Raw genomic sequence first — 12,704 nt, 5'->3', positions numbered from 1 at the left:
AATGTATTAATACAGAACTGTAGGGAATTCTTGCCATGATACATTTACTACCATCCCAACGATTGCAATAATGACATCTTCTCCACTTTGCATATTACAATAACTAGGCGAAGAGACCAAACATCACCCTCAGTCTGTTAGGAATAGCTACTCGGAAAATCGAATGAACTTTCCAGATTTTTTTTCAGGTGCCAGCAACATTTATTTTTATATTTAAATGCATACAAGGCCAGCGGGTTATCGTAAAGTTATTTTTTGAATTTCACCTCATGTGCAATTTCGTTTTATATTAACTGCAAAATAGCCCAAATGTGGGAATCTAAGATACTATACGTTTGAATAGTATAATTCGCATTGTAGCTGACCACACCTACCGCTCATGATTTAGGGTCGGATTATTTTGTCACAGTCAAACGTTAGTTTCAGTGTCACGTCTAACCTGTGCTACTTTAAATTGGATGCAATTATTTTTGCAGCAATTAAAGCACTTATTGCTTTTCAGACGTGTCTATCGCTCTTATAAGCTCTTTTATATATTTCTTGGGGCACAATAAATCTCTTTTTCTGCGTTGACTGACAGGAAGCTACTACTATGTTAACTAAATAATGGGTAAGAGAAGCAGGTGCTGCAGATAAAAACCCTGCGGTTCGTTCAGAGGAGTTGAAAGCTGTGTCATTTCTGGAAGGAACAAATTGGGAACTTCAAAGGGACTGTTGTTTGGGGTTGATGGGCTAACTGTGCTTTTTCAGCAAGCTGTGCCCGATTTACTACCAACATCTTGGGAGAACTAGAAAAGATGCCAAATTCACCAACAGTGGTCACCTTAGCGAAGCCATTCAATCAGACGATGTCTCCATGAGTCTCCTAAACACATTATTTCCAGATATATAGCAACCTCAATCTGTATGTATATATTTGTACACTATATAGACACACGATATGTGCATATATGTATGTGTGCATACGCATTTGTGCATCGACAGGTCACAACCAGCTTTAAGACAAATCTCGTGGCCAAGGTCTACTGTAATATAACGAAGTAATGACACCATAAAAAGGAAAAACGTAAATAAAAGTGTGTAGATTGTACAATGTTTTGTTTTTCTATAATAAATTAATTCCAAGAAAATTTGATAAAGCATTTTGCTATTAAAATCTAGTACAGGTTCTAAATGTACTGAGGTGGCAGTAGCTATTACACATGACAATGCTAGATGTTTTAATTTAAATGAATTGATCAGTAAACTTGGCTGAGAGTGTTTGTTCCACAAATTAAAACAGGCACAATTACATCTAGCGTTCAAATAAAACAATTATAACTTTGGAAAAGCTAAGATTTGGAGAGTAAAGTGCGTAGCATTTTATACAAAACTTTTCTGAAAATAAGGTTGCAGCTTTATGAACAACAAATGAATTTATTCTGCCAAGAGCTCCAAAAGCGCATACAGCTGCAACGAAGAGGCTCGGCATTATTGCACTGTATTCTCTACTTGATTACAAGCCGAGGCCATCAAACGGACTATAATTACAGTAATTTTGGGTTTATTTATTCTAATGTAGTTTCGTATCATTGGGGTAATTATGAGCATTTTTTTCGCCGGGGGAATCTTTGCATTAACAAAAGAGGTAGCAGTGAAAGCCAAATTTGAACAGCATTGAGAAAGAAGCACTAAACTAAAATAGGTGTGCTTCCATCTTTGCAATTTAGAATTACGTTTGTCATGAGGTCTGCAAATTGCTTGCAGGTGTATGGAGAAGAATTGCCAATAGGAAACTGTTCAAAATTAGTAAGGCACAATGTTGGAGTAATGAAGATAGAGCAAAGGAAATTGTCCAACAAGAGCTGTTTTTTCTCTTTCTCTTGCACGCGGATCTTTCGCCTATCCCTGCTTTAACATTTAATGACCATAGTCACAGGCACGTCAATCTAGTTGCAAAACAGGCAGGTAAACACGGCGTAACAGTGTGTTTAAAAGTATCCGATATGACAGTCGACATCGTATTTACTATTTACACAACTGGAAATCTTGTTTCTAACCCACGTTTTTATATTTTTTCATTCGTGGTTAGAATTTTTAAGACATCCTCAAATATTTTCATATTTCTTTCGGCCCCTGAAAAAAACACATCATCGACCTACAGAAAATTCCAAAATTTAAATTCCATTTTTAAAAATGGATAGGAATACAATTAAACTGTACAGCCGTGGTAACATACACTACTAAAGCACATTGACTTCACATGGGCACATCATTTTAATGATAAGTTTGTTTTTCCCAAGAACGGTAAGATTTTTAAGCAATGTAAGTAGAAACGTGATTCGATTATAGTTACATATGGACTATTTTATATTAAATACCAACACAGAGAAGGCAACTGCATCGTAATATATAGCAACCGTCGAAAATAAACACAAATTGCTTGACGTTATGAGTCAAAATGTAAGAACATGTTTTGCAGGTTCGAATTTGCTGTAAAACGGCGGTCGGCATTACTCCAGAATCTTTGATCTTTTAATTTGAGGAAAAATAAGTAAATTCGCGACTTAAATCGTTTCGCAAACGATTAGCGACATCTGAAAATATTTTTTGACTTAATAAAATTATTTAGTCATAAACCTGTCGCCACACCTAGCTTTCGATTTCGCGCTTAACGCATTCGACCAGAACTAGTTTCCATAGAAGAATTTATCATTTGAATTAGCCTACCTATTTACAACTGTACAGTTCACTGTAAGGATGGCATTTGTGCATGCTGTTTAAACCCATTAACTACAGAAAAATAGTTTATACCCTTACCTTGTTCTTTTCAGACAACTTGGTCGGTTTCTACTAAGTCATGGTATCAGGTTTTGCTATAAAGTTAAGAGAAAAACATCTCGTGTGAATGAATTTCTGCGAGTAGATCCACTAAGCCTCCTCTAAACGGCTCAATATCAGGACACGGCTGCAGAATATGACTGCATTTCTGCTATAGCCTCTGTCTTTATAGCTGATGAAAAAATTGCAGATTATTAGCATAAATGTTTACTCTTCATTACGCTGATGACATTCTGCTCTCGAGAACTTGGTAATCTTTCGAAATTATGAGCAATTTTTAAAAAATTTAGAGCAGCGCGGTTACCATGCAATTCAAGCTATTCTGCGTCGGCTCCAAACGGATATAATTATCGAGGAGTCAAGATGTTATGCTAAAAACTATGCATTGATATTCCCATTTATTATGTACATACAACTTTGACAATGTTGATGCTTGAAATAGCAGGAAATTGTCTTGCGCAAAAATTACAGTCCATATTAGGACATCTAAAATTGCGAAGAATTATATAGTAATTGCAGGCTTTCAGCTCCGAGAGCCAGAAAGCTCAAACTCGAGCGAATGTGGATAAAATTACAGTTGTGTTTCAGTGCAAAGTTTAGAGAGGAAATTCTAAAATTTTCCAAATTGGCTATCCAGGATTCCGGAAGTGACTATACCACATGACATAAGATTGTTTGAGGGATCGCCTGTATCTAACAACTATTTGAACTTCTTGTAATATATCTCTTTCCCAGTCATAAATGGAAACCCACACACAGAACCTATAGATAGGCATGGATGTGTCAGATATCAAAAAGGGGTCGGGCTGTCTGGGAGTGCGGATATCCCTAGTTATATCATCCCAAGGGTATTCTTGTAAGAGTCTCAATGTGACAGCCCCAGGGAAAAATGGAACATCTTGTAATGCAGCAATCACTGACAGCCTTATTCCTGAAAACGATCCCACTTTTAATAGCTTCTAGTCGCCCTGTCGGACTAGAAATTTAGTGGATTTTCAATACAACGAAGTTATAGCCAAATCTTACAAAATATAAACGGTTCCTTTGTTTAATATTTTCTAGAACCGAGTTATGTCTTGCCATATCAGTGTCGATAAAGCCTAAATAATGTACATGATGCCCTAATCACTTTACACGACAAGGTCGATTTAGCAAATCTTTTTTACGTGTTGTTCAGCTGTAACCGCAAACCGAATGTCTTCAAGGAATTGTTTTTCTGTATTTGTGTGCAAAGGCAGACTACATTGCGTTGCTTAACAATTAGTAAACCTATAAAAAATATATTAGATTTTACGAGGAAAATTAATGATTGACATGAATGCATTTTTAACATCCAAAACCAGCAGTATTACAGGGATTCTGGGCAGCCTGTTTTAATAAGACCTTCCCCCGTTTGGTACAAAATGCTCAATCGGAACTGTGTGGTGTGAATTAATATCCCCACCCCACCACAAATACACGATTTGAGCGCTGCTAGTTTATATCATTGGTTACAAATCAATCGAATACATCGTTTTAATTATATCGATTTATATTTCTATTATAAAGGGTGCTCCGTTTCCTAAATAAAACATAGACGTTTCGATTACATCCACATGCATTAAACCAAACAGGAAATTATATTAAGGAAACGTAAACACGATTCGGGGGATCCTTTTCTTTAGTTATTTCTGCGTTATCTGGTCAATTACAAGAACAAAATAAGAACGCACCTAGGTTATAAAATCGAAATGAATATTGTTTAATCATTTTATTTTAAAACACACTTTTGGTTCGATTAAGAGATCAGTTTAAATAAACTTCTTTCCCATATAATCTGAAACCGTAATATTTGCTAGTATAATTTATTCCTTAAAATAATAACTCGACGGTCTGATCAGTCTTGTTTTTCCGGGTCGCAGTCGCTGTTGCTGCAGCTCGAATATTGTTGTATTTTTTGGAGAAATGTAAAACACCCGGATTCTCTCTCGGGTCGTGGTCGTTCTTGCCACGAATGTTTCTATATACTATCATGAAAATAATAAAACGCTGGCAAGCTACAGCCTGAATATTTCGCAATCGAAAATCCAGCACACGTTTCTGCTTGAGTTCTGACGGGTTAACGATGATATAAAGATGATATATATGTTTCGCACACTATACGACTTTGCTTCATAACCAATAATTTAAATCTACGGTGTCTATGGTGTAGATTTGCATTAGGGTGTGTAACAGTGATCCATTTATTTCCAGTTATTGTTACAATGTTGCACTTTTTAGTTTCAAAACACGTAAAAAAATGGCAGCCTAAGGTTTTGGGAATGTGCCGCCAATCTGATTGAATCAGGAGGGTTTATATCCAGTAACAACAGAAACATGCATTTCAACCTTGTTAGAATACGTGCAGCTATCATTTTTTATGTATGTTCTGATAGAATTTAATATTTAGAATCTTTTTTTCCAGCGGCAAGACCTCTCAAGAAAACAAGGCTCCAACTGGATCAGAGAGGTCTGTTTGTGTGGTTTCGCTGTTACTGTGCTTACAAGTGGGTTGCTCGGGGCGATTTCTGTCGGTTTGTGCCTCTCGTGGTTAATAAAAAAATCTATAGAGAGGAGCTCTGTCTCCAGTGTGTCTACTCGCTCCTGAGCCAAACTTGCCTCTCTAAGCTCGCATGCCAAGGCGCTTTGCGTGCCTCTAACAACTAGTTTAAACTCTCCGCCCCAGGCACTAATACTTGGGCCTGTTAATCATCGTCTACATGGAATCCCCGAGAAAAGAAAAGTCTTGTTAACAAAAAATCCAGAGGGCGAAATCTTTTTCACTACTTTATCATACATTTAATTTCAGTGACAACGTTAGGTCTTCTTCGAGAATCTCTCAAGTAGTTATTATGCACATAAATTATTCAATCCGCGTCGAATTGAAAAGTTGTTTCCAGACGGTAGCGAGTTCGAACTGAAATGTGAAAACACGATGTAGGAACGCCATACATTCATACAATATTGATGTGCTTCTGAATATAATTGTTTCTGAGTTTTAGGTCAGAATTCGTTTTGTGTCTCCCAGGAGTAATAACAGCAACATTAACAATTTTAACATAGCTATTGCAGGCTGTTACGATCAAAATTATCCGAACTACACATCTAAACCTGTTTGAGTAACTATTCACAAAACACATTTAGGGGAATAAAATGTTCTTTCGATAACAAGCCATTATTCTTCTTCCAATCTGGTTCGCCAAGAATTACGTCAGAAGGAATATTTATGGGATAAATCTATCCGGCGCCAGCTCTCCGGAGGGCGGAGCAGGCTTTAATGTAGAGAGTATGTAGCTGATTGATGAATGTCTGCGCGAAGGCATTGCCGCCGTAGCACATACATATCTATAATCTGCAAAACAAGTACCCAGTTGTAACAATCCTCTATTTTGGCGCCTATACGTTAATTGCAAACAGGTAAACTACAGCACTGTATGCATTTTCCAAACTGTTGTATCCTTGCTGGTAAACATTTGGATATTATTCTAGTACAAGCTGGTCGAATTTATTGACAGGCACAGCAAAAGTACATCACGGGATGCGGCATCTGTGATCATTACTGGGTGATTTTCTTATAAATCTCAATAAAACCACTCAACTAAAACAAAAAAAAACATTTTTTTTATAAAATTGGCTTTAGTCAAAATTGTCATTAAACTAGCAACATAGAAATAACAGTTAAACAATATTTATTTAAATAATATATTTCTTTTCATAAAAGCAACACTGTAAAGAAGTTGTTTTATAGAATAAATAAAGAAAATAGTTATTTTTCCAAATCTATCACTTGTGGAAAAATCAGTAGCACAATTTAACTCCTTGTCCAAAAGACTTTAAATGTAGGGTTGAACCAACAGAAACATATCGATGGTACAGTAACTCAGACATCATTGGCGCAGCTACATAAGTAACACAATAATAACTTGGAACAAACTCTAGCATGGTTATATCACAACAAACAATCCAATAGATGCACATTCGTATTCAGGTAGTTCTGCACGAAAGAATGTATTTATTTACAGATTATTTTCGATCGTCTACACTGCGAGCTTTAATAACCATGATCGGCGTCTTAACACCACTGAACTGTCTACAGTTCATAAATACCACACATAGTTCGTTCGAAAACATAGAAAATGAGGTCATTTGCAAAGGCACCAGTTAATACAAACGTTATAAAGGATGGTACTGTAGTGATTTTTTTTAAACACTTGAACTTTCCCTGTCATTGGGAGTCTTTAAATAGTCTCTCGTTTAACCAGACAGCGGTCTGTAGTAACATGGGTTCAGTATATTGCCCCTGTGCTTATAGTAGGCTGATGTTGAAGAATCGGGGTTGACTGAAAATGTGAAGCACTATTTGAACCAGGATACCAGGAGTAGTTTCCTATAAAGGCCGCGGCCGGGCCGTTGTTCTGTGTGATGGCTGAGTTGCTGTTGATTCTCTGGTGCGGAGAATAGTCCCATGCTATCGAGGATGGAGGAGAGCTGCAAGGAGGAGACTCGCTAGCACTTAGATTCTGCTCTGTTGGCATTTCTCCGTTTTTCCACATTTTCTTGAATTTAGACCGGCGGTTCTGAAACCAAATTTTTACCTGCATATTTCAAAAATAAAATGTCAGATATATTTGACATACAGACTGTGTAGAAACCATTTACATTGCTACAGACTGGAAAGTTTAGTGTAGCCCTTTTCCACAAGTTGCAATTTAGCTCAAATAAACTTTGTACCCAAACTCTGTATTTTTAAGGTTTAACGCATCGAATCGATACAAATGTTTTCTTATAAAAAGGCTCTATAATGTTGTCTTCCTTGTACAGTCTCACCTGAGTTTGGGTAAGACCCATGGAAGCAGCCAGCTCGGCCCTTTCTGGCAAAGCCAAATACTGGGTCTTCTGAAAACGTCTCTGCAAAGCTGCTAGTTGAAAGCTGGAATAAATAGTTCTAGGTTTTCTAACTTTCTTTGGTTTTCCATTTACTATCCTGATTTCAGGCTCGCACTCTTCTTTTTCTGAAACAAAAACAATTATTTTCGATTTTTCGACAAAATAAACATTTACAATGTTACCACAAGTGTGTGTTATGAATACAGACATACACATAAATCCGCATTGTGTTATTTAAAATTATCTTCTAACGTCGTCCAAATTAAGATCGTCGTCTTCACATGCTGACAACTTACCTACATCAGTATTTGCAGGCGAATTACTCGAACCATAGGAACTGTAGGAGTTGTAACAATTTGTATAACTAATTTCGTAGGATTTGGCACTGTACGAAAGGTTGTTCATGTTACCAACGTGGAACTGGTAGGAGTTAAGCTGTCCATAAGGCGACCCGGCGCAGGGGCCGTGCTGCTGCCCATTGTAATAGCTGCTGTCAGTTGCAGTAGACACCGGCAAAGTTGGAGATTCCTGTGACTTGTGCATGGTGTGATAACTCGAGGTAATTTGGTTCGAATGCATATCTGCAGCAAGGCTGTCAAAAACTCCGGTCATTCTTATATATAAAATTTAAAAAAAACTAGAAAGTAACAAATATCAGCTCAGAAAAAGGCCGGTGCTGATGTGGAAACCATGTTATTGTGGTACTGCACGAAGGAGCTATGCGGCGTTGATGCTCGCCAATTGTCTGCAGCTTCAGGCGCTCGAGCATTAAAGCCGCGTCACGCGCTCTTGTCGTCACGTTGCTAAGCTGCAGCCAATCGGGCGGCGCGGTTGTGGCCCGTGAACTGCCGGACAGGTTGGCGCTGGTGGCGCGCGGGCGGAGCCGGAGGGCAAGCTGCAGGAGGCTGAGCTGTGCGCTCAGCATCACTCATTGAACATGTTCTGCGGCGCAGGCCTGGGAAACAGATTCCGGGGAATTACAATGACCGGCTTTGTCCCCCTTTTTTTGTATCCTGTTCTATCTTGGAAATCAAACAAACAAACACATTATTCCGTTCCATGTGCCGAGACTGGCTGTTTCTACTCACCAGACCAATGCCGGAGCTTGATTTAAAAACTTCTAAGTAGTTAATACCGAATCATTTTTTTAATGTTAGCGCACACACAGTTTAAGCAAGTACCTATAGATGCATTCAAGTTGACATCGAGATTGTAAGAACCTAATTCGAATGTTTTAGTTTGTGTCAAATGATTCAAACAATGAAATGAAGCTCGGAAGGCTTCTGCTGCAATTTTGTTACAGTTTCGTTCTGCATGAAGATTCAGACTGAATTGAGATTTGAAAGCTATTGTTGTGTTACACTGAGTATACCCAGATCTTGTTCTAGTTCCAGTTTCATCATCATAATATATAAAATGGAGCATTTATACATGTGCAAAACTGAAAGTTTCAATCAGCTTACTCGCGATTCAAATAATACAGAATTCAGCAGTTCTGCATTCCTCTAATTGGGCTGGTAAATCAGGTAACACTGCTTCTACCTGTCTGCAGGGATTGGTGCCCATGAGCAGAATGTGTTCAGGTGCTGCTGCCTTGTGCTGCCATCTTGTGGTTCTCGGTGCGGCTTTCGCGCGGGCTTTCTTCAGCTTTCGACAGCAGCGCCTTGTCGATAAGGAAAGCTGACTGATACATTTGTTCACGTGCGATAGTTGACGTAAAAAGTCTTCGTAATAGGGCCCGCGTTTAAATGCATACTTCACCATGTTGATACCTTCAGACAAGCTTGTGTTACAGTATCTCAAAAGAACCAAAATGGAACATCTATGGGTAAGAGAGCATCCTTTTGTTGACAAGTTTAACTTGCATCGTCAGAAATATTTACAACCTCCAGAGAGTCGGTAGTTTATAATGTGAACATGAGATCAAATTTAAGCTCCTGTGATGGTTATTTACTCTGAAAGAAGCAAAAGAATTGAAGCGCCCACAGCTGAGGTGGAGAAGAACCGTATCTACAAACATTACTTACAATGTATCTAAAACGTTTTATTTTCCCAATTCGGATTATCTCAAATAATTTACAGATATATTCTGGTCCGCACTAGCATATCATAGCCAATCAAAAATATGAATGCATATTCTCATGCATTTTATTCAAATAAACGTACAGATACATTATAGAATATTATTAGTCAACAATATATGTATATTAGAGATTCATCTAGTCTAAATCAGAACAACTAGACAGTTCTAGTTGCAGTGAGGTCAAACTCCAACTAAGCTATCAGAATAGCTGGATAATTACCAGCTTTCTTATCTATGTAATACAATACAAAGCTCTATATTCAGGAATTATATCACACTCTAACAAGTATCTCAGGTTGCAGTTATGCTCAAAGCTCTGTCAAAAGCTAGTTTTTAATATTAGTTGGCATGTTTGTATTCTCATGACATTAAAAGGATGCCAAAAAAACCTCCCACACTGAGCCAGATTTATAGCCTTACAGCCATCTTCCTAAGTCGAGCAAAAATTTAGCAGCCCCCGGCACCAAGCATGTTTTTGGCCTTCAAACCCCACCACCAGAGTAGGATTTCAGCCCCAATGAAGAAGATTTCGATGCCTTCCCCCACTAGCTATATTTCTTGTTCCAACCCACACACTGGCGGCTAGGGTTGCAAAATTCCAGGAATTTTAAAAAGAGGAAACTTTCCATGGGAATTTTCGGGAATTTTGGGAATTTATGGGAATTTTGAGTTTTATTGCACACTGATGGTTTTTGTCTCTGACCCTTATATTATCTTTGTCATCAAAATAGACATACTGTTCCATACAAATAAAAACAGGCTTTCAAAACTTTATTTAGGTTATAATTTTGAACTTTATTGAACCCCCACAAAAAAGACCCATCTAAAATAAAATAAAAAGAGCGTCAGCTTATTTAGCCTGTAATTTGTCCTTATTTTGTCCCTTTGAGTCTTCTACTCATGAGTCTTCCGAGTCTTCTACTCATCATTGCTCCTCCTGATTCTCTGACTCTGGCACTGACGTGTCCATTTCCTCCTCTGTGTCACTGCCTAGCTGTGTGGTGGACACTTCTGTATCTGGCTCAATAAGTTGTAGGTTTGCCCGGATAGCCACCAGTTTCTCCACTCTCTTGTTAGTCAGCCTGTTGCGCACCTTTGTATGCATATTCCCAAAAAGTGACCAGTTTCGTTCAGAGGCCGCTGATGAAGGTGGGACTTGGAGTAGCACCGATGCAATGGGTGACAGGGCCTCAGATGCACAAAGTCCCTTCCACCAGGTATGTGCACTGATATGCTTGCATGATTCCCATATTCCATCCCCATTCCAAAGACCTTGCTTGGTAGAGAACTTTGCCAGACTTTCCAGAACTTTGCCCACATCCAGATTGAGATGGTGTGAGAGGGTAGAAATCACACTGTAAGCGCTGTTGATCTGTTCTCCAGAAAGTATTGGTCTCCCAACATGCTTTGGGTCCAGCATGTATGCTGCAGCATGAATCGGCTTGACACAAAATTCTTGACGCGTCTGTATGAATTGAACAATTGCCTTCTCTGCTTTGTGCAGCAGGGATTTGGGTAGGGCAATGCTGATTTGTTCTTTTAAATCAGCAAAAAGCCTGAGAACATCTGACAAGACAGTGTCATCTCCTTCAATCTGAGCAATTGCAGATGCTACTGGTGAGAGTAATTTAAGGCTGCTAAACACTCCCAAAACACATCATCCAGCAGTATTTTCTTGATGGTGGTTTCCATATCCCCAGACTGGGATATTGCCATTTCTTGCAGCAACTCCTTACCCTCCAGAAGGCTGTTGTACATTATGACAACGCCACCCCATCTAGTGTTGCTGGGCAGCTTCAGTGTGGTGTTCTTGTTCTTTGTCATTTGCTTGGAGTTGTAGGTTGCTGCAACTATCTGTTTTCCCCTGACATACTTGGCTCTCTTGTACAGTGTACAGTGTTTCCATGGTTCTCAAACCCATGATGTCCTTGAGGAGCAGGTTGAGCCCATGAGCTGCACACCCAATAGAAGTAATATGAGGGTAGGCCTCCTCCAATTGAGCCCAAGCAGCCTTCATATTCGCAGCATTGTCAGTAACTGCAAAGAACTTTTGTGATCCAAGATCATTGATGACCGCTTTCAGCTCATCAGCAATGTATGTGCTTGTGTGCCTGTTGTCCTTCGTGTCTGTGCTCTTGAAGAACACTGGGAGAGGAGTGGAGACAATGTCGTTTATGATGCCCTCCCCTTGTACATTTGAAGACCCATCTGAGATAACTGCAACACAGTCTGCCATCTCTATCATTTCTTTGAGCTTTCCTTAGACTCTGTTATACTCAACCTCCAGCAAATAAGTAGACAAAGCATGTCTGGTGGGAGGACAGTATGCAGGGCGAATAACATTGAAAAATCTCTTCCAGTACACATTGGCTGTGAGCATGAGGGGTGAGCCTGTCGCATATACAGCTCGAGCAAGGCACTCATCTGCATTCTTCTGGCTATGGTTATCCATTGTATCAAAGAACCTTCCAAGTGGGCCAGGAGTTGCTGATGATAAGGAGCCTGATGCTGAATGTGAACCATCATCTTCTTGCATGGAAGCAGAGGAACTCTGGGCTGACTGCTGTGAGCTTTGAGTGAAGTTGTTGTATTTGGATAAATGCTGCTGCATCTTTGTGGCATTCTTTACATATGGCTTTGTACACTGTGTGCACATGTACACAGTCTTTCCATCTTTAATGCCTGGGGTAAAATGCTTCCACACATCCGACGGTAAATGTGGCATTGTTCTATGCAGAGAAATAAAGGGCATTCATCTCTGTGTCGAACTGCAGTCGATCAGCATGATTGCAACAGGGTGAGTAAAATTTTCCTGATGCTCCATGTGATGGAAGCATGACCTGTGCACGCACGACACTACATCACCAATAGAGGGAGCTAATTGCTCATCCACTCA

General features: G+C 39.1%; 1 protein-coding gene across 1 annotated transcript; it reads right to left on the bottom strand.

Moving 5' to 3' along the window:
* Nucleotides 1-6,552: 6,552 nt before the first annotated feature.
* LOC147120368 (homeobox protein DLL-4-like) lies at nucleotides 6,553-8,432 on the bottom strand. The gene is made up of 3 exons (XM_085983852.1): nucleotides 8,022-8,432; nucleotides 7,666-7,850; nucleotides 6,553-7,433 (listed from the first exon to the last, which is right to left on the bottom strand). Exons 1-3 carry the CDS (start codon nucleotides 8,335-8,337, stop codon nucleotides 7,125-7,127), a joined length of 810 nt encoding a protein of 269 aa, XP_085839978.1. The 5' UTR covers nucleotides 8,338-8,432; the 3' UTR covers nucleotides 6,553-7,124.
* Nucleotides 8,433-12,704: the final 4,272 nt, after the last annotated feature.

This window comes from Somniosus microcephalus, chromosome 4, assembly GCF_052327205.1.
Source record: "Somniosus microcephalus isolate GS21.2 chromosome 4, FLI_Smic_1.0, whole genome shotgun sequence".
In the NCBI taxonomy this organism is placed as follows: Eukaryota; Metazoa; Chordata; class Chondrichthyes; order Squaliformes; family Somniosidae; genus Somniosus; species Somniosus microcephalus.
The sequence above is the reverse complement of the archived record's forward strand: the minus strand, read 5'-3'. Positions and strand labels throughout refer to the sequence as shown.

Excerpts from the sequence above, each read along its gene's own strand:
- LOC147120368 (XM_085983852.1), bottom strand. The coding sequence starts at position 8,337 with ATGACCGGAGTTTTTGACAGCCTTGCTGCAGATATGCATTCGAACCAA. Across the intron at positions 7,851-8,021 it reads GCCTGCAAATACTGATGTAG|AAAAAGAAGAGTGCGAGCCT; the intron begins GTAAGTTGTCAG and ends TTTTTGTTTCAG. Across the intron at positions 7,434-7,665 it reads TGGGTCTTACCCAAACTCAG|GTAAAAATTTGGTTTCAGAA; the intron begins GTGAGACTGTAC and ends TGAAATATGCAG.